Source organism: Neodiprion fabricii, chromosome 6 (genome assembly GCF_021155785.1).
Source record: "Neodiprion fabricii isolate iyNeoFabr1 chromosome 6, iyNeoFabr1.1, whole genome shotgun sequence".
Lineage (NCBI taxonomy): Eukaryota > Metazoa > Arthropoda > Insecta > Hymenoptera > Diprionidae > Neodiprion > Neodiprion fabricii.
In genome coordinates, this window is record NC_060244.1 from 25,381,082 (window position 1) to 25,400,682 (window position 19,601).

Sequence of the window (19,601 nt, forward strand, 5' to 3'; positions counted from 1 at the left end):
GTCGGGACGTATTTTTTCATCCTAAAAGTTGGTGTAGGATGTATGAACGCGCACTGCTTTAGGCACGCACATACTTATCTATTATACGTACGTACCAGCATGCAGAGCTCACCATCTACCGGCCAGTTATTATTAACTCTTTTGAATTTAAATATTTTCGTTTGAAGATGAAGCTGCTGCTTCATAGAGCCCGAGCTTTGCCGAGTAACAGACTAAACAGCGGAGCTTCCAGGTATCGAAATGGAAGCTGAAACTATCGTCTGAAAAATTGACGTGCGGGAGAAGAATTTACACATTTGCACCACCGTTTTTGGCATGCCTAAGTCTCGTAGTTCATACATAATATAACGCAGTATCACACGTGCAGAAATAATTTCCAACCTTACGAAAAAAGAAAAGCAACGAAATAGAATGATACAAAGATAGAAAGGCTTGCGTAAAAAATTCGCTGCCTTTGCAAGATTTCGCAAGAATCTTACATCGGCTAAAGCTTCTCGAGTTTCGAGAAGAGCTTTCCTTCGACCGTTTGAACTATGAATTTTACAGAGTCGTAACCACCGCGGATAAACAAACCAGCTGCCTAGATTTGTTGACGAATAGGAATAGTTTATAAAATTTCAGTATCTACTATGCTACTTCGTTCTATAACTATATTACATACGGTAAAGAAATTCAAGGTATTATACATCAGACATCTGTTCCGAAAATAGTTTTCGTCCTTCGATCAATGAGCCGCAAATGAAGATGAAAAGCGAACAGCACCAAGGAATGCAAAAGTATCCCCACTAATTCACGCGCACGTGACGTTTGTTAAAGGCCTAATCAAGACCGTTATTTTCGGCGGTGCGTAAAATTGCTTCCGGTAGTTGGGGTCAAATATTTTCTGAGATTGTATCGTTGCGCAGTGCTTTGAGGAAATCGCGGTTGCTGCTCTCTTAAAAAAATGTGAAAACTGGAAGAAGAAGAAAGAAAGAAAGAAAGAAAGAAAGAAAGAAAAAAAAGATGTGAAAGAGAGAAGGAAACCTTTTTCACAAAGTATCCCAAGGACCGAAACCCATACGCGGAGTAGGAAGCCGTTTCCCATGCTCGCATGTGCGATCCACCTGCCAAGATGGCGACGAACCGTTGCGATGATCGGGGGGCGAGGAGCATCGCCGATGGAAGGAAGTGCTCGCTGACCGGAAACCACGCACAGAGATGTGACTGCCGCCCTCCGACTCCCGGCGAGGGGGTCGACGACCCTGGAGTGCGGTATGGATGCAGGTACGTGACGCGGTAATCACAAGGGGAGGGAGGCGGTCGGAGGAGAGATATGGATTGCCGTTCGGAAATCGCGGACCATGATCGAGAGGGATTCGTAAGGTGACAAAGTCGGCGGTCCCGTGATCTTCGCCGCAAGATGATCCGTGCCATCGGTTGTTACGTCAGCTTGTCGAGAGCCAAAGTGCCGACGGTTTGAGATGTTATAATCCGATATTGCTTGCCTCGAATCCTACGTCAACAGAGGAGACTTCAACACGTTTCGCGTGAAATTTTTAACTACATCGACGTTCCGAGCGTGGGCGACGACGGGAGCGCCAGGAAGGAGGAGGAGGATGGATCGGAACAGTTTCCTCCTCCCACGGGAACAATTTTCCCACAAAATGGCGAACACCGACCACCGGACAACCAACTGTTGCCTCGGCCACCGGGCCGGAAGAAATCGCCACCGAGCTTTTGCGACACACGTTTTTTCAAAGTCCAAATTAACGAGTCAAGTATACGAGTATATGCGTACGAATACCGTGTGAAAGAAACGGGATGAAAAAAAAGCAATAATTCTCCCAGCGTGACGACGGTATTCGTTAATTTAATTATACGTGTAAAAATGATAAAGGCAAGTTTGGAAAATTGCGAATGACGAAATTACCTACGGGAGGAGGAGGAGGGCGAAAGAAAAAATTGCGCAGAAGTTTGATTTATCGAACCAATAACAGGGTTCGGTGGCTTCTGCAGGCGGCTTTTGAAGTCCGTCCAAAGTTATTATTTTAATTTTATTGTTCCTTCGAGTTTCTCGCGCGAGCGCCTTCCTTTCGACTCAACTGTCACAACACGGAGGGGGGAGGAGAGAGGATGATGCGGCGGGAGAGGTCTTCTTCCTTTGGCGCGTCTCATCTTTATTTATTTCCTCCGCACTGCCACCTCCACACAACTCCACCTCTCAAGTATAAGCGTCCGTGTGCGTAGCCTCGTCCTCGGAGGGTCGAACAAAAGGACGAAGAGAGTGGCCCACCGGTCCGGACTGACCTGTATCCCGGATCGGGATCGAGTTACTTTGACGCCTCTGGACTTCGCCTTCCTACCGAAAAGGAACCTTTTACACATCGTTTTTAGAGTATCGCGTCGACCTTCCACGTAATGACTTTCGTCTTGCTTTGCAATTCCTTTCGACAAGCGACACACGCTTAATGTTCCAGTGATCCGCAACCAGAAACATGGAAAAAAAAAAGATTTGCCGGATTAACGTAATGAAGCAGCTTCGTCGAATATTATGTTCTATAATAATGGGATTGTTTGTAAGCTTATTTTTTGGAACGTTTATTTTTGACAAACAGCGGCGGAATGTTTTTCCGTGTGAAAAACCACGCGAAGCGAGAATCAGGGGGTGACGAGTCGGCATGCATTCTGAAGTAGAAACATACGTAGGTATGTTTCTTCATTTCCATTTTCTCTACTTTTTCTTCTTCTTCTTCGGCCTTATGTCGCCACTGAGTAAACCAGACTTTCACGGTCAGATAGCATTTATTGGCTCTGCAGCTTCGAGATAAGCTCGTATCACGCGGACGACTTAACCTAGTCTAATACTTGAGCCTAATCTAATCAACCCTCCAACAACCCCTAATCTTTCAAGATTCTCACCGCTTACGTAATGCGGCGCCTCTACGTGCACACTCAACGTACATTCCGTCTTGCGAGTTATCCTCTTTCATTTCTCCTTCTTCTTCATCCGATGCTCCTCTTCTATTTGAGTGCGCAGAAATTCAACAAAACGTTTTTTTTTTTTCAACTCGTGCGCTTATACGAGTGCCCAAAACTGTTTAGCGCAAATTGAACAACATATTTCAAGGTGTCAATAAAAGTTGAAAATTTTCTGAAAATTTCTATATCAAACAAGGAAATTGACTGTTAGACGTAAGAACACTGCAGCGAAATTAAGTTTCACGTTTTTGTAAGAATCTGGAAATCCAAGGACATGTTTTGAATGCCGTTCAATAAACTGTGCAAAAAAGAAATAAATCTCGTTTATCAGAATGAAAAATTGCAAGTAAGTTTGTTCTGCGAAAGCTTAACGCAGACGTATTTATAACAGGCTGTAAACGGAGAAACAGAGCTCGAAGCGCGGTGTTTCATTGTCTTCAGGGTGGTAAGCCTGGAAGCAATCAAACGAAACTCTATTGGGTAATAACTTTGAAACGCTCGAGCATAGACGGGGTCGGAGTTAACGTATGCGCGGTGCAGTGATAGTACGACGTCTATATCTATACAACGCGCGTCCACAATCGGAAGGTCCTGTCCTATTCCTGACCTGAGCTCAGCGGTTCCTGAGTCGGAAGGCCAAGGAAATGAGAGACGCGCAGCGTTGTCTGGAGAGACGCGTAGACGTCGTCGGGAAAACGAGGAAACGTGGATGACATAAATATGGAACATTGTGTTCCGGTTGAACCGCTGGCTCTGAATGATCGCTTCCTGTTCCTCAGACGCTAATTTTTCCTCGATACGCGCCTAAAATTATCAAGGAATAATATCCCGATCCAAGAATACTCGAAACGAGCGACATCCACGCTCCATTTCGCCACCGGCGAATAATTGGACGTTCCTCGAAATCTCGTTTTCTATTTCTATTTTTCGTTTTTCTTTCTTTTTGTTTTTGTTTTTAACAAATTCACAGAAGAGTTTTAAATGGATTGAAACATCTTTGCGAACCTTCTTCTTTCACATCCACCTTACCATTACAGATGATTCTAAGCGCGTCATGAAATTGATGGCGTTCCATTGCCGACAGAAATTTCCTCGATTAACTCGTCCGGTTTTCTAAGGAAAAAATACATGCTCATACATAGCCGCGCTTCCTTTTTAAAAGTTTCTCTTTTCTTTGTAAGTGACTTCAATTTTTCTTTCTATTTTACGTTCTGTTTCGCTAAAATTTGATCACACGGTTATCCGCTTGTCACGGGGAGAAACAACTTCATCCACATCTAGTCGGTACTTTGGAGAGCAAGAACAATGAAGATTCCAAGTCCGTAAACGGGGTCAAAATCGATTTCAACTGGGAATAAACTAGCAATTTGCGAAAACTTAAAGGACGGTGGACGTTTCAAATCGATGGTGATATTTTTTATCACCGGAAGAAATTGCCCTATCCCGGATGCTGAGAATATTGCGTCGCCTCTCCGTCTTTCGAAATTGAGCACTCCACAGTTAAGAAAACTTTGAAAAGTCATTGGGACAAGCCCGGTTTGTCGAGCGATAGAAATGTAGGAGGAGCAACGAGGGCGGTATAAGATGGAAAAAGGTGCGTATATCTAAGAGAAAAGAAGCAATATTACGGTGACGAAGAAGAAACACAAAAAGTCGTAGTTCAGTCATCGTATACGTAGTAAATTAGACGAGGCAAAACAAACAGTAAAAGTGTACGGAGACACTTCCGGAATCTAGCTGCTTGTAGTTTCTCTAACCGTTGAGTATTCTCTCGGCCTGCTTTCTCATTCTTCTTGGGGCAGCTTTTTTCGTTTCCCCGGGTTATATCGCCCGGGGCCATAATAATATAACCCCGAGGAAACACAAACGTGGAACTCGACTATAGCCGCTTCGTTATTTCAATCAAACTTAAGTTACGAGTTCCTCAGCTCCCTCCGCCTTCGCCCTTGGGATGACGGAGTTATGACGACTGTTTCCTGACTTTGGAAGAACTCGCGAGGCTGAACTCGCAGCGAGTCCCACAGGAAAACCGCCTCCCAGTGTCGCTGTACACGTCTCGCTTAATTGTCTATAAATTATCCATGATACGGATCGTGGATCTCGTTCATACCGCGGCTTTATTTATCTGCAAATCACAGCTCGTCCACCACGACTCTGTTAACAATACTCGAACACTTCGAGTATCTGATATCAATTAGGTATAGTCTGACAAGCGTATAAGTTTATAGCACTCGTCGTCGGTCGTACATTGTAATTATTTTCCGAATAACGTAAGTTTTTCATCACAATCATGATTACGAACAGTAAAGATTAACTAAAAACAAGAAGATATATAAATTTATCTTCCAATACCCACGTGATTAACAATACGAAGTCAACACCGTAAGGTCATTGAAATAAAATACCATGTCAATTTATTATCCTTACGATAGTCATAAAAAATTGAAATTAAAGAAAAAGATAAAACAAAAACAATCACCGCCAATGAAGAAAAGAAAGAAATACATTCAACCGCGCTGCGTTCGCAACAAAATATGGTAAGTCGACGACAGCCCAATAAACACACACCAGTATAAATTTCGTATATGAAACGTCGAAGTCGTTTAATAATGGTATAAGTATAAAATTCAACCGTATCACATATACTGTAATATTTCGGATGGATATTATTCGTATGATTACTCTGTTTATTATGCGTATTTCATTATACAGAAGTTTAAAATACGTATTATTATAGCAAAAGCAACGTATAGTATATTTGTTCATTATTCGTACGAAAATCGTTTAAAACTTATATGTTTAACGATGTTGGTACTCCATCTTTCAACGTTTTATCAGAATCGTTTCATTTGAATTTACAAATTACGAGCTATTAACGTTCACGAAATTCGTTTATGATTTTGGTAATCACAACATATAATATTCATTCATGACACAACTGCCAGCAACTTTAATTAGACGTTTATCATACTTCCTATTCACCATTGCACAGCAGTATATTGATTGTTTTATGAACGTATATCTTCGACTATTATAATGTACGTTTTATTGGTATTTCTGATCTACGCGTGATAGACGTTTATGAAATTCATTTTCAATCTTGGTGTCTACAACATCTATATATATATATATTAGGGTGTGTCGAAAATGAACTTTTTTTTTTTCTTCGCTCCTACCACTCAAAACTTTAGGTTTTGACATTAAAGAGGTCCTCGTTCAAGGAGGGCGCTGTAGCTTGAAGTTTAGAAGTCGCTCAACGAGGATTTAGGTTTCCCATCTAATTAACACGTAAAAAATATTGTTTTTCGTTCAAAATGATGTCAGGCAACCATAAAATTGGCGATGTCTGTATTTCTTGGCTTATTTGAAAGCATGACTCATCCCCTAAACGATGATAGGTCGTTTTTCGACTTACCTTGTTCCAATTTTTTTTTACGCCACTTTTCGACCACAATAGTCACTTTTTCAAGTTTACAAAGTCTCCAAGGTATCAATGAGTCCAAAATGAATTGCTACAAGTATTGATTCTTGATTCGAATATAAATAACCAATTCTAAAAATTGGTAAATTCCGTATCTTCAATTTTATTCAAAAAACCATGTTTATTTTGAGAAATTTTGTATGTTTCACTAATTTTTGGAATTGGTTATTTATATTCGAATCAAGAATCAATACTTGTAGCAATTCATTTTGAACTCATTGATACATTGGAGACTTTGTAAACTTGAAAAAGTGACTATTGTGGTCGAAAAGTGGCGTAAAAAAAATTGGTACAAGGTAAGTCGAAAAACGACCTATCATCGTTTAGGGGATGAGTCATGCTTTCAAATAAGCCAAGAAGCACAGAAATCGCCAATTTTTTGGATGCCTGACATCATTTTGAACGAAAAACAATATTTTTTACGTGTTAATTAGATGGGAAACCTAAATCCTCGTTGAGCGACTTCTAAACTTCAAGCTACAGCGCCCTCCTTGAACGAGGACCTCTTTAATGTCAAAACCTAAAGTTTTGAGTGGTAGGAGCGAAGAAAAAAAAAAGTTCATTTTCGACACACCCTAATATATATATATATATATATATATATATATATATATATTGTACATTCATCATACAACTACCAGCAACCCCAATTAAGCGCTTAATTATTGCGGTTTTCCACTATTGCACAGAAATATATTCATCGTTTGATGAACGTATTTTTTCAACGATTATTGTTCACGTTTTACTGCTACTTGTGATCTACGTTCAATAACCGTTTATGAAATTTATTCAATATCGGACTATTTTCAAGATACATTGAATTGTATAATATGTATATTTGATCAAATGGGTTCATACTTGTTTTACTTCAACACGATTGAGGAAAATTCAACGTTGAGTACAATATTCAGATTATGAACGCACTTTTAGTATTCATGTATGCGGAACCGCCTGATGCCAAGCGGTGGCCAAATCAGTTGATTATCTTATAATTAGTTTCCGAAAAATGGACTTTAATTACCCGTTATTTTGATGCCAATATTATGTGGTAACTAAAGCTGAACACTGATCTTGTATTCATTTACCGGTGCATGGAACATAGATATAACCAATAAAAGGAAGAGAATAAAGAAGTGTCCGAAACGTGAATAATTTCGTACCAAGAATAATAATTTATTGTACATTTTTATAATTATTTCACAATATTGGTTATCATATTATAATATATTAAATCTCATTATTTGGCACGAATTACGTCAAGACTTCAATATCTTGTATGAGTACTTGCTAAAACAAGCGTTCATCATATCCTGTCGCATTTTTAACGTCGTTTGTACGTTTATTTTTCGCGCTATTTTATCGGAGTTCTGTGCGTTATACATTGTGTCACTACTGATATATTATTCTCCTGCTCTGGTGCGTCAGCGTCGGTAACGCTGCAAGCTAGAGTAAGAGCGCAATAATTATATGTAGAGACAGAACTTATCCCATGGACCGCGCATTCATACAGTAAGTGTAAGTATAGCGAGTGGTAAGACAAGGACAGCTCGGAATAACACGGGCATATATGGCAAAGTTGATTCCCTTTTGGGCACGATCTCTCTGTCGCTCTTGCGTCTCCTCTATCTTTGTCTTTGTCTGGGAGCCTATATTCATCCCCACCCTTGCAACTGGCCTCAGGCGCTGGTTATGGCGTTATTCGTCAACCGAATGCGGAGGTGCTCGGATCGATCGGTGATCGTGTAGCAAAAAAGGTGAGAAGCTATTGTTAATCTGCGGCCTAGACGGAAGAAGCAAATTCGTCATTAAATAACGCTGGTAAGTACAACTACATATTTTTCCAAATATGGTGGTATTTTGTCTTAATACATCGAGCATTCTTGGTTGAAAAAATAATGTGTTTTGCAACTCAAATTCTGTCTCTTCTGTATTTTTTTCTTTCCTTTCTTTTCTTTCTTCAAAAGAAACTATGTGTAATGTTCTGCGTCTTTTTCTCTAAACCAAACGATGTACCATAAAAATATGGAATAGTTTATTGTTTATTATATAACGTTCATGAATATTTTTGAACTGTTTTTAAACGTTATTTATATGTGTTAAGTTTACTATGATACGTATATTATAGGTTAATTATATTAGTTCTTGTCGAATTTGAGGAAAACTTCATGTTAATAATCATCCCATGTGATCATGCGGTTATTAGTAACTTTTGCTCTGTATTGTTTGAAATCGGTTTCGTGTTTATTATTTTTTTAGATACCGTTTCAACATATCTATAACATACATATGAACTCGTAGCATCTTCCAAAGTAACAAAGTATAGTAATACAGCCACGTAAATATTTCTGTGCCATCGAAATCACAGAAATATTATTTTGACAATATTTTTTATTTTCTTTTCCCTTCAATTGAAAATAACAATTATTATCCATCAGAAGAAGACGGTCATGTTAGACAATAGAGACAATAGAGAAGATCCGTAGCAATAAAGCTTTTTCACCAGTTAGTGCAACAACTTATATAGAGGTTTATTAAAAATTATGTATTTTGATCCAAAATTCTGTTTTGTGTATATTTTCTTGGATTTGGGCTGAATAAATATTAAAAAGGGATTTGCACCTGAATAATTTTGTAAACACTGGTAAAAATAGTGGTCATCTACCCATCAAACGTATATAATACGCAGGAAATTCGTAACAAGTAATTTTATTCCATTGGATTTGACTTTGATCTTTACCGATAAACGTATAGTATACTCATGATTTACGTTCAGTAGTAGGCGTCATGATATACTATTCGAAAAGTATTAGAATATAAGCAGGACATCGGCCCAGAATTGGTTCAACGTTAAACTACGATCTTGTTTAATTTGTAGTAACAATAAATAGCGATACATAGAACTATAAGTACTATAGAATAATAATATTAGTAACAGTACTATCTAGTCCTGAAATATATCACGATTCCTACTACTGAACGTAAATCATGAGTATACTATGCGTTTATCGGTAAATGTCAGAGTCAAATCCAATAGAATGAAACTACTCATTACCTGCGTATTATATACGTTCGATGGGTAGCTGACCACGTTTTTTATTCGTGTTTACAAAATTGTTCGGCTACAAATGCCTTTTTAATATTTATTTAGCCCAAATCCAAGAAAATATACACGAAACAGCATTTTTGATCAAATTACTTAATTTTCAATAAAATTTTATATAAATTGTTGCGCTAACTCGTGTAAAAGCTTTATTGCTATGAATCTTCTGTATTGACTCACGTACTACGTTCATTAGGTTCATTTAACTTTTAGTTTTCAGAGTGGTGTGCGGATATTTACGACAAATAAGGCAAGCACGTTAAAGCGTACATCATTTCTTGTCTGGTGTGTATTATTATTTAGTTTTATAACATGCCTCATGATTTAAAAGTTCTGAGTAAACGACATTTGCGTCGCAAAACAGCTATAAATACTCGTAAAGTATTACTGAGTATTGCAGGCAATAATTGTGCACTCGAGCACCTTACGAAATCACAATTAAAAGATGCTAGTCATGAACATGTGTCTTGTATCGGAGAATATGTGCACTCTATAGATAGCGATTATGATGTTGATCATATCCATCAAAGTAATGAACAGAATGAAGAAAACTCTAATTCGAACCGCGATAATAAAGATTTCAAAGACATCGAAAGTGACATAGATAGCATCAAAGCTACGTTGTACAGTTCTGAAGATAATTCAAGTTCCGTCAGCGATGAAGTGCATTTAGATGATGAAACGAACTTTGTTGAAAATTTGCGCGACTGGGCATCTTCAAATAACATCACACATAACGCGATCGATCAATTGCTAGCATTATTGAAACCAGCACATCCTATCTTACCCTTAAGTGCTAGGACTCTACTTCACACGTCACGACGTATTGAAACGTTAAATTTAGACAACGGAGAAATGTGTTATTTCGGTTTGGAGAAATGCTTGAGACAAAAACTCGAGTCAGGTCTCAAAAAAGGACTGTCACCTGAACATACGTTGCGAGTTGATTTTAATATTGATGGGATTCCCGTTTATAAAAGTAGCGGAACATCATTTTGGCCAATTTTGGGACGCAGTATTTCAATGATCGATGATAGCCCATTTGTAATTGGTGTTTATTATGGTACGGGTAAACCGATGCCACTATCTTCATATTTACGAGATTTAATTAAAGAAACGTCACGTTTAAGCACCAATGGTTTTGAGTTTAATGGCACCAAATACTTTGTCAGAGTTGGTTTATTCGCGTGTGACGCGCCCGCGAGATCTATGTTGAAAATGTGTTTAGGACATTCGGGTAAGGATGCTTGCGAGAGGTGTAAGATTCGCGCAGTTCATCTCAACCGTAAACTGTGTTATCCATGTGACACCGAATTCCAGAAGCGAAAAGATAGTGATTTTGTTGCACCTAGTGAAAACGATCGTCACGTTAAAGGACGTTCGCCTCTTTTAGATCTTTACGTGGGACTAGTCTCCCAATTTCCTTTAGATCCCATGCATTTAATCTACCTGGGAATTTTGAAGAGGTTGCTCCTTAAATACTGGGTCGAGGGTTCACGTGATTGCAAATTGTCTAAGGATATTTTGTTAGAAATTGAACGTATAATGAAACTATTGGCGCGATATGTTCCGGCAGAGTTTCCTCGAAAGCCCCGTGGATTTTTGGATTTGCATCGATGGAAAGCGACAGAATTTAGATTTTTCTTGTTATATTCCGGCCCTGTTGTAATGCGGGATGTGCTAGATCGAAAAAAGTACAAACATTTTTTATTATTGTCTGCCGCCGTGTATATTCTATCGAATACAGCCTTGTTCTCGCGTTTTCGAAACATCGCGCAAGATATGATCGAAAAATTCGTTACTCAAGGTGCTAAGATATACGGACAAAACTTTGTCGTATATAATGTACATTCGCTGCTGCATGTCATAGACGACGTAGAACGATTTGGCCCATTAGAAGAATACAGTTGCTTTGTGTATGAAAATCATTTGGGCCATTTGAAACGACTTATTCGATCGAAACGCTTGCCGCTGCAGCAGCTGAGTAATCGACTTGAAGAACTAAGTTCTATTCGTAAAACTAATTGTCAGGAAAAATTTATTCCTAAACCCAAATTTATTGGAAATTCTCGTGAATGTCAGGCTCTGGAAACGAAAAAATTCAAAATATCAATAAAAAGGCCGGATAATGTAGTAGCTTGTGGGACAGAAATATTAGTGATCAAATCAATCCTTTTCATTGCCGGAGAATATAGAATTATAGGTACTCCGTTCAAGTACAAGCGAGACCTTTATCAGAAACCTATTAAATCTTCCAAACTAGGGATTTTTTTCGTAAGAAGTTTCAACGTAGCGAAATCTTATCGCGTCGATGATATATTACATAAATTCGTCTGTCTTCCATTTAAAGATGGTTTCGCAGTAACTCCGATACTACACGAAATGAAATAAAATTTTTATTTTTTGTTAAACATCTCAACGAAACGAGCTCTCGACAAAAAACAGATGATGAACCTACGATTCTCGGCAATGTGTACGAGGAAGAGGGATTCGTTCAAGACATGTATAGTATGTCTATGTCTACCTCGCACACATTCCCGAGAATCGTAGGTTCATTATCTCTTTTATATTAAAAGTTTGCTTCAATTGAGATGTTTAGCAAAAAATAACATTATCGTATACCTATTACCATATACCGTATATGCCGAGTCTAATTTACCTAGTAGTCCAATATACCCAACTCTACCATATGTTCATAACATCACTTTTGAGCTGATTTATTATAGTTTTGTACGTCACATTGACGTTCAAGTATTGGTTAGACATGCGTTCCCAAAATCTTCATAATGTTTCATGATCGATTCATCTTTTAACTTATATACTACCTTGCATATTCCTATGTTGATGTCCTAATTAAAAACTTTTAAACTGGCACTTTTTGCTCAGAGTGGAATAAAAGTGCTTGAATTTTGATCAAATATAAATTTATACACCAGACTAGAGAATATGATACATTTAACGATGTTTTTACTCAGTCGTGCTGCAGAACTATGTATGCGGTGATTGAATTCTTGGTTGGCGAAGATAGAGAATGCGCATTGGTACCAGTTCTTTGGCTGGTCGAAAACAACACCCAATGTTACTGGCCACGGACAAAAACTGAAGATCATTTTACAAAACTTGTAAAATCAAAGGCTGCCTATGAAAAAACATGGCCAAAGTTTGCCATTCACAAAGTACTGCATACCGGAGGTGATTATTGGAACGTAGAACTTTTTTTTACAATTGTATACGGATTGAATGTTTCAATCATATTAATTTTCACTTGGATAAGAGTTACGACGATATATTTTGATCATATTGTACATTTGTGATTAATTTTGCTAATCAATGAGCATTCGGTATTGATTGATATTCCTTGATTAACTAACAGATGACTACCACGACACCGAAGCAACGATGGCGCGCCTACTGGAGCTGGGCACGTCCGATGAATCCGGAATAATTCGCAACATCGCTAAAAAATCCACTGTAATACCTCAGCAAGATATTACCAATGACGTGGACGAGAATGAAGCTACGAACAGTGATGATGTCGAACCTGAGCCGCAAAAGAAAAAACGTAAACACAAAACCGACAAGAAGAAGGCTAAAAATCGACACGTTAGTAACAAAAAAAAAAAAACGAAGCGTTCTCGTGAAAGTTCAAGTAGTTTAGGTTACACCTCTTCAGCTGACGAGAATTTGCCACCGTCCGAAGTCGATGAATCGACTTCTAACCGTAATAAGAATACTCGCTACATTAACTCAGCCAAAGGATCTACCAAAAATCAGACACCAAAGAAAAACTTGGCCCACAAGATCGTACAGCACCAGTATAATGATAATTCCCATGAGTCACCGAATCAGTTGTCTGGATATGAAACATCAAATAGAAACATTTCTAGTAGGATCATCAGGTCTACCACGCAATATGACTTATCAAGATCCTTTTCACAACTTGAACCTTCAACCCCGACCACATCACGCGAACAGAATACCTTTGAAGAAAAAACTCTGCAGTATTTAGAACACATTAAATCCTACACTGAACAAAACCATCTGCTACTACGTAAAATCTTCTCAAAACAGAAGGAAGTCAGCATCGACGTAACAAAGAAACCAGCCGAATTCCCAAAACTTCCTCTTAACTCCATGGAAGACTTCTCCAACCTCGAAAATATCCTGAAATCCGAAGAGCATCGAACTTATTTAGTGAGTAGACCTTGCAATCATATTCAAAATATGTATGTCATGACATACGGATAGGTACTAATACCGAGCGTATTCTTCAATGAGGGCCAACCCCCTCCCTAGCGCAAACCAACACAGGCACATGAGGCTCGGCCGGGAGGGGATAGAATGCCAGTGGCCATGTTAGTCTCCACTCGACCGAACTTCACGTACGCGTCATGTGCCTGAGTTGGCTTAGCACTAGGGAGGGGGTTGTCTCTCATTGAAGAATACGCTCGGTATGTGTTGACTGCAAAGGAATAATGAAAATTACTACAGGCATACAGAATTGCGGTTCGTAACGTTTTAACCCTCTCGGACCGTATGTTGCTTCTACGCAACACGCACTTTGAGGCTTCATAAAACTGTATCGGTCGCAAGGTCAGGGTTCTAACTGCATAGTTCCATTAAGCAAGGTCAGATGGCCTTATAGATACTCCTAAACCCTGAGGTAAACTGCTTTCACCCATCGAAATATCAATATGGTGAGAGATTTTCATTCAACATGAAATCGGTCTCGGTCTGATCGAGAGGGTTAACGTTAAAAAATGCTGAAAAAATATTAGGAATCGACAATCTCCAACTAGTCAAAATTGTTATCGATGTTGATAACAGTAAGAATATTTTGAATTCAATTCGACATTCATTCATTTTAGTATTTTGTTGCAGACCGGGAAACTGGCTTCTGTTGGAGGGACAAGCGGTCGCCAATGTGTGTTGGCTATAATGAGGTCACTACTCACAAACGAATTAGCGATGCAATTCAATTGGGCAGGGAGGGACAAAGTCCCATTTCAAAAGACATTGACAATGGAAACTGTTTACGGTAATGAATAATTCATGAAATTTTCGAGAAACAGTTATTACTTGGATTTATCGTGTGAAAACAATATTATTCACACATTATTATTCAAATTATGCAAACTGTTAACTTTTTTCCCAATATATTCGAGATTCATCACAATTTACATTGAAATTATTCCTTATCAGTTATCAATATCGTGATATTGTACCTTCCTTTTGATGTATTTTTTCTCAGAGGCTGTGAAACAAACCTTTCTTGGCAAGAAGGAAATTGGTGATGCAACCGAAACCAGTGTTTCGTGTGCCGTGAAAGACTGGTTAAAACTAGCTCGATCACGGCATACCTATGTACGAAAGAAGGGCTAAGAAACTGTGGTAAACGTCAACTAATTTTAAAAACAGTCATATAAAAGTACAAATCATACAGGCATATAAATATTTCTGATATAAGTGTAATATTCTTAGCGTTTTCTGTTAGTTGTAACTACCGTGAAGACGAAAGTATAGTGTAGGTTGAGCTGTGTCTATGAGCTACAAGATGTACCTTTTTTTTTGATAAATGAGTATTTATAGATATAAGATATTTGTGTAACGTTCTAACAAAGATATAATAAAATCGATTCACATATATAAACTAAATTCGTACGCTTTCTAACTCAACCCAGACTTGTTTCTAGCTAACGTGAAATGATCTTCCTCTATAGCAGTGTACTATATACGCTTTCAATTACACATCCAAGATACGTTATGTATTCAAGTCTAGAGGTCCAATTAAAAACGTTTTTTAACACTGTATAATATTCGTTTAGACATAAATAATGAAAGATTAAAGCGTCATTAACAGAAAACATTTTGTCACGTTAGTTAAACGGACATTGTCAACACATTTTAATAGAAAAAATTTCCTTCATAATTTGAGTTTTAAAACGTACTTGCGAAACGTCTCTTAGTAGTCATCAATATCCAAATATTAGACGATTACCATAAATATTAAAATAACGGATTTTCGATACGTTTTATCAACAAATTGAGATACGATTTATAAATGTTTGGTTTCAAACGTATAAAATTTGCATATGAACAACTATCGTAAGACGTCCACCAAAAACGTTTAATAAACCGAAATCACGGCGGACATTCTTCGCAATAAAATACGTAGGTGCTGCACGTTTATTCTACAGAATAAAACGTTCTTTTTTGACGAATTTCATACGCTTTATATACTGGCATTGTTTATTGGGAGTAAATGCGATGAACGGAGGATATGAATGAAGGAGGAGAATCTCGGACCACACGCGGCGACAGTCACCAAACGTGTGCACACACGCATGTCTGTATATGTGACATGTTTCACGTGTAGTCGTTTACACATACAGACTCGGTTTTATACGCACGTACCGGCGTGTATCATTTACACGTCCCGTAGCAGCACATGGACACTAATTGCAGAGTACAGGTTTGGTTAAAGCGGAGTCGAACGCACGGCGAAGTGAAGGCACAACACGAGTGTAACGCGAAACGTGCTCGAACCCTGAATTCGCACCAGGACCAGACTTCGAGAAGCCACGGCCTCCGCATGGCGTGGTTTGATGGTGTGCTCAAGGTGACGGTGGAGGAGAGTTATTTATACATGCTAATTTGCACGGAGACGACGAACTGAATGAGATAAGAAATAAGAAGAATCGAGACAGAGAGAGAGAGAGAGAGAGAGAGAGAGAACAGAAAGAGAGAATTCAGGAGAAGCGGACCTTCGGGAACTGATTAAACTCGGGGATTAATTTAATTCCCTAATAGGATTTGCGGTGTTCCATCACCTTCATAAGCGATTTCAACTACGAGCCCGTTGACTTCTCATGATCACGTTCAGTAGCAGCTTGAATAGCTATTTGAGTAAATCGGTAAGTTTACAAGTAATTGTTACTTCTCGTAATGAGTTTATATGCAGAGAGATGGGTGTAGAGCAGCGAGGGTGAATCAGAAAGCCGTTTCGGGACCTTCGAGTCCTTTGAGAGTGCCGGCTGTGGTTATCCCTTTCCCCGAATGGAAGGACGTGAGTAATAGACGGGGGCACGAGTACAAAAAAAAAGGTTCTCGAATTCTGAGATCGCAAAAGCGAGGATCCTCGCTCTAACGCTCCACAGTCTGGAGCGGAGTTTTTGACCGATGGCATTTTTTCGTCAAGCTATTAGCAGCTGTGTCTTGTACATTTGGTAAAACAATACTTTGCCATGCTGCGGAGCTTGGTTTCGGATAACATCTCGAGGCAGGAGCTTATCCCTCGCGGACATTTTCTTTGTATGTGGTGGAGAGAGAGAGAGAGAGGAGGAGGATGGAGAGAAGATGAGAAAGAGAGAAAAAGCCTCTTGCCTAACTTATGTTTCCTTCTGTGTACTTCCTGTTGTATTATAGAATTACGCCACCGTAGGCAGACCGAGTTTCAAAAGTCAAATTTTTCTCTCATTTTTTATCTCCTCTCTCAAGACACTCGCGTATTAAAATCATCGTGCCGGACCTCGATGCTAAAAGTTCAAACGATTCCGCGGAGAGAAATTCTTTGACAATTTTTTTACGTTTAAGTACGATTGAAAATGTTATTTTTTATTTTTCTTCAGTTTTACTTTTGATTTTAATACGCCGCTGAAATTATAAGTATATATGCAACCACCGATGCCGCACGGATATGTGTATATAATACGATGCCCAATAAAGTTTACCTTGTGCGTATGTGTGATTTTTTTTCTTCCAACATCTTACAGCGAGGCTTGGCGGTCGAGCTTTTTGAAGTCTTGAAATTCTCGTGTCTTTTTTCTCACATGCGCGCAATGCCAACGACCGCATGCATGTACGACTCCGTCTAAAATATAATTTGAGTTATTGATGTGCCTGCGGTAAGACAGAGGGCAACGAGGCCCGAAGCGCGCGGGCCATTCGTTAAAATTCAAATTTTATTATCGGTGTGATCAGAACACGGGTAAACCTCAATTCTTTCTACAGTCACCGGCGCATGTGCATTCGTGCTCGAGATTATATCGTGTACACTTATATACACACGATAATACGAAGGTACGCGAGATGAGCAGCGGAGAAATTGTCTTCCAATCGTAAAGATCCGAGGAACAATCGCCTCCCACGAGACCAACAACGACGACGGATGAATCTCCGTTGTTCAAACTTTTGCCAAAAGCAGAAGCGACTGTTCTTCGATAAGAGAAAAGGAAGTAAGACGAAGGGACGAAAAAAGTACATCCCGATCCAGCTCGCGTGTCGCGTCCAGTCATAAAGGTTTTATAGGATTCGACCGTCGAGTGCGGCGGCGTGCGCGCTGGTTTAATACGTCTGTATCCACGCCGGAAATTTCAGAGGTGAGAAGCAATTTGGGGTAAATTTGACTCCCGGCTTTCGGACGTGAGACGGCATAAAAGACGCGTCGCGTATGGTGTTAACGACCGGCATTCCATAAACGTGAAATACACACGGTGCTTGGTTAAAACGTGGAAAATTCGACGCCTTGTAAATCAGAATTTACTGACCAGTTGAAAAGCTGTAACAAGAATAAATATAACCGTACAGGAACCCAGCCGGCTGGTCGAAGTAACTTCGAGTGTTTATTAGTCGGTTAAGGATTAATAATTCGATCAAATTTCAACCGACCGTTTGGCCAACTCGTGTGTCTATGGAAAAAAATCATTCGCACGCACTTCCGCCAAATTAGAATCAATCATTTTTACCTTTTGGGTATGTGGTTCAGAATTTTCATCTCGTATCAATTTTTTTTTTTTTATAATTTTTTATTCACAGATGTTTATCTCGAATGGTTCAATGAAACAACGTCTCGACGACTGAAATATACAAGCTCGTCAGCGATTAGAACCGAGTCGAGACTCTGTATTTTATTATACACAATAACAGGCCAATTAAGAATTATTAACCCTTTCTTATTACGGACATTACATCTCGTTAGGATTGCTTCGAAGAAGTATACGTACCTCGATCGTTGTACGTATATTGCAGAGGTTCTAGTCTCTTTACCCTGCATACGGGAACACGTGCAGCGGCGATTGTTAACCGATTGGAATTGTTAATTAACCAACCAACGAGGCTATTGCTGTTCTGATCGTGAGTCTCCACTGATTCATACGTGTATCCTTGAAATCCACATCTGTAACAGGTTCAAGTGAATTCTTAACGCCCACGAAATGCTGTTGTAGATTTTGTGCAAGTCAGCTTTAATGAAAATAAGTAAAGAATAACAAACTTGAAGTGGACTTGATCTTCGTATTTGGAATTAACTCTATACGAAGCATCTTGTGTTAAGTTTCATCGATTTTAGGAATGTACATGAAGAAACTTGTTCGACTAGAAATTCACTACCATTATTTGACCAACACCAAGTTGAAAAGAGTAAAACTAACGCCATTTAATGAGAGTGAAAGGAAACCGCGCGACGATCCTTACGAGCATTGGAAAAGGGTAATTAGAGATCTCTAAAGGCATCACTTTTTCACCACGACTTGGAATCGTGTACATCTTATCGTTACACACGAGTGTCGCATGGATAAAGAAATAACAAGTTTCCATGTAACGCTCGCGCCCATATCATGCGCGTACACCAGTCCTACGACAGTGCGTATATGTCATGGGAATAGACGAGCATGCTGCAGCATGGTTCTATAAATATGGATCAGCCTAGGAGTACCTGCTACGAATTTATTTCCATACGTGTATACATACATATATACACACGTATACGATTGCTATTATTATTACATATTGTATATTTATAATCACGGAAGAAACAGCCCCCGAACACGAGGCATGCAACAGAGTATTGAGTGTGGCGATGAGGGTGAGGAGGTCGAGGAGGGTGAAGAGGAAAAGAAGGGGAGAGGGTGCACTGCAGTGGTTGCTGATCCCACTGCCGCGCCAAATGCCGGAGTAACACATGTTCCAAACGTGTCACGGCTAAGAGAGAGACCGATGTATGTCCGTAGAAAAGAAGAGAGAGAAATAAGGGTGGCTGGGCTTTCCCCAAAACTGCAGGGTCGT

General features: G+C 39.2%; 1 protein-coding gene and 1 long non-coding RNA gene across 8 annotated transcripts in view; one reads left to right on the top strand and one right to left on the bottom strand.

The window, feature by feature from the left end:
* Positions 1–1,951: 1,951 nt before the first annotated feature.
* LOC124185737 overlaps positions 1,952–19,601 on the bottom strand; it is a 53,330-nt gene continuing 35,680 nt past the window's right edge. Inside the window, exons 2-4 of the long non-coding RNA XR_006871462.1 lie at positions 18,542–18,714; positions 17,270–17,409; positions 1,952–2,338 (exon numbers count right to left, since the gene is read on the bottom strand). This is a non-coding gene — a long non-coding RNA (uncharacterized LOC124185737). The remainder of the gene's footprint in view (positions 2,339–17,269; positions 17,410–18,541; positions 18,715–19,601) is intronic.
* On the top strand, positions 7,639–15,441 carry LOC124185732. 7 transcript variants are annotated; one of them, XM_046576794.1, is made up of 6 exons: positions 7,639–8,257; positions 9,753–9,824; positions 12,515–12,731; positions 12,913–13,733; positions 14,408–14,577; positions 14,791–15,441. In XM_046576794.1, exons 3-6 carry the CDS (start codon positions 12,530–12,532, stop codon positions 14,831–14,833), a joined length of 1,236 nt encoding a protein of 411 aa, XP_046432750.1. In that variant the 5' UTR covers positions 7,639–8,257; positions 9,753–9,824; positions 12,515–12,529; the 3' UTR covers positions 14,834–15,441. The 7 variants fall into 7 exon arrangements, 5 of the variants coding, with proteins under 5 accessions (XP_046432750.1, XP_046432747.1, XP_046432748.1 ...); XM_046576791.1 differs by having other exon boundaries at positions 7,654–8,257; positions 14,421–14,577; positions 14,791–15,194; XM_046576792.1 differs by lacking the exon at positions 9,753–9,824 and having other exon boundaries at positions 7,654–8,257; positions 14,421–14,577; positions 14,791–15,194.

What these genes read in the sequence shown, in the direction of transcription:
- LOC124185732 (XM_046576791.1), top strand. Translation starts at nt 12,530, where the DNA reads ATGTATGCGGTGATTGAATTCTTGGTTGGCGAAGATAGAGAATGCGCA. An exon ending in AAGAGCATCGAACTTATTTA is followed by an intron (nt 13,734 to 14,420) that starts GTGAGTAGACCT and finishes ATTTTGTTGCAG; the next exon opens with ACCGGGAAACTGGCTTCTGT. An exon ending in GACAATGGAAACTGTTTACG is followed by an intron (nt 14,578 to 14,790) that starts GTAATGAATAAT and finishes ATTTTTTCTCAG; the next exon opens with AGGCTGTGAAACAAACCTTT.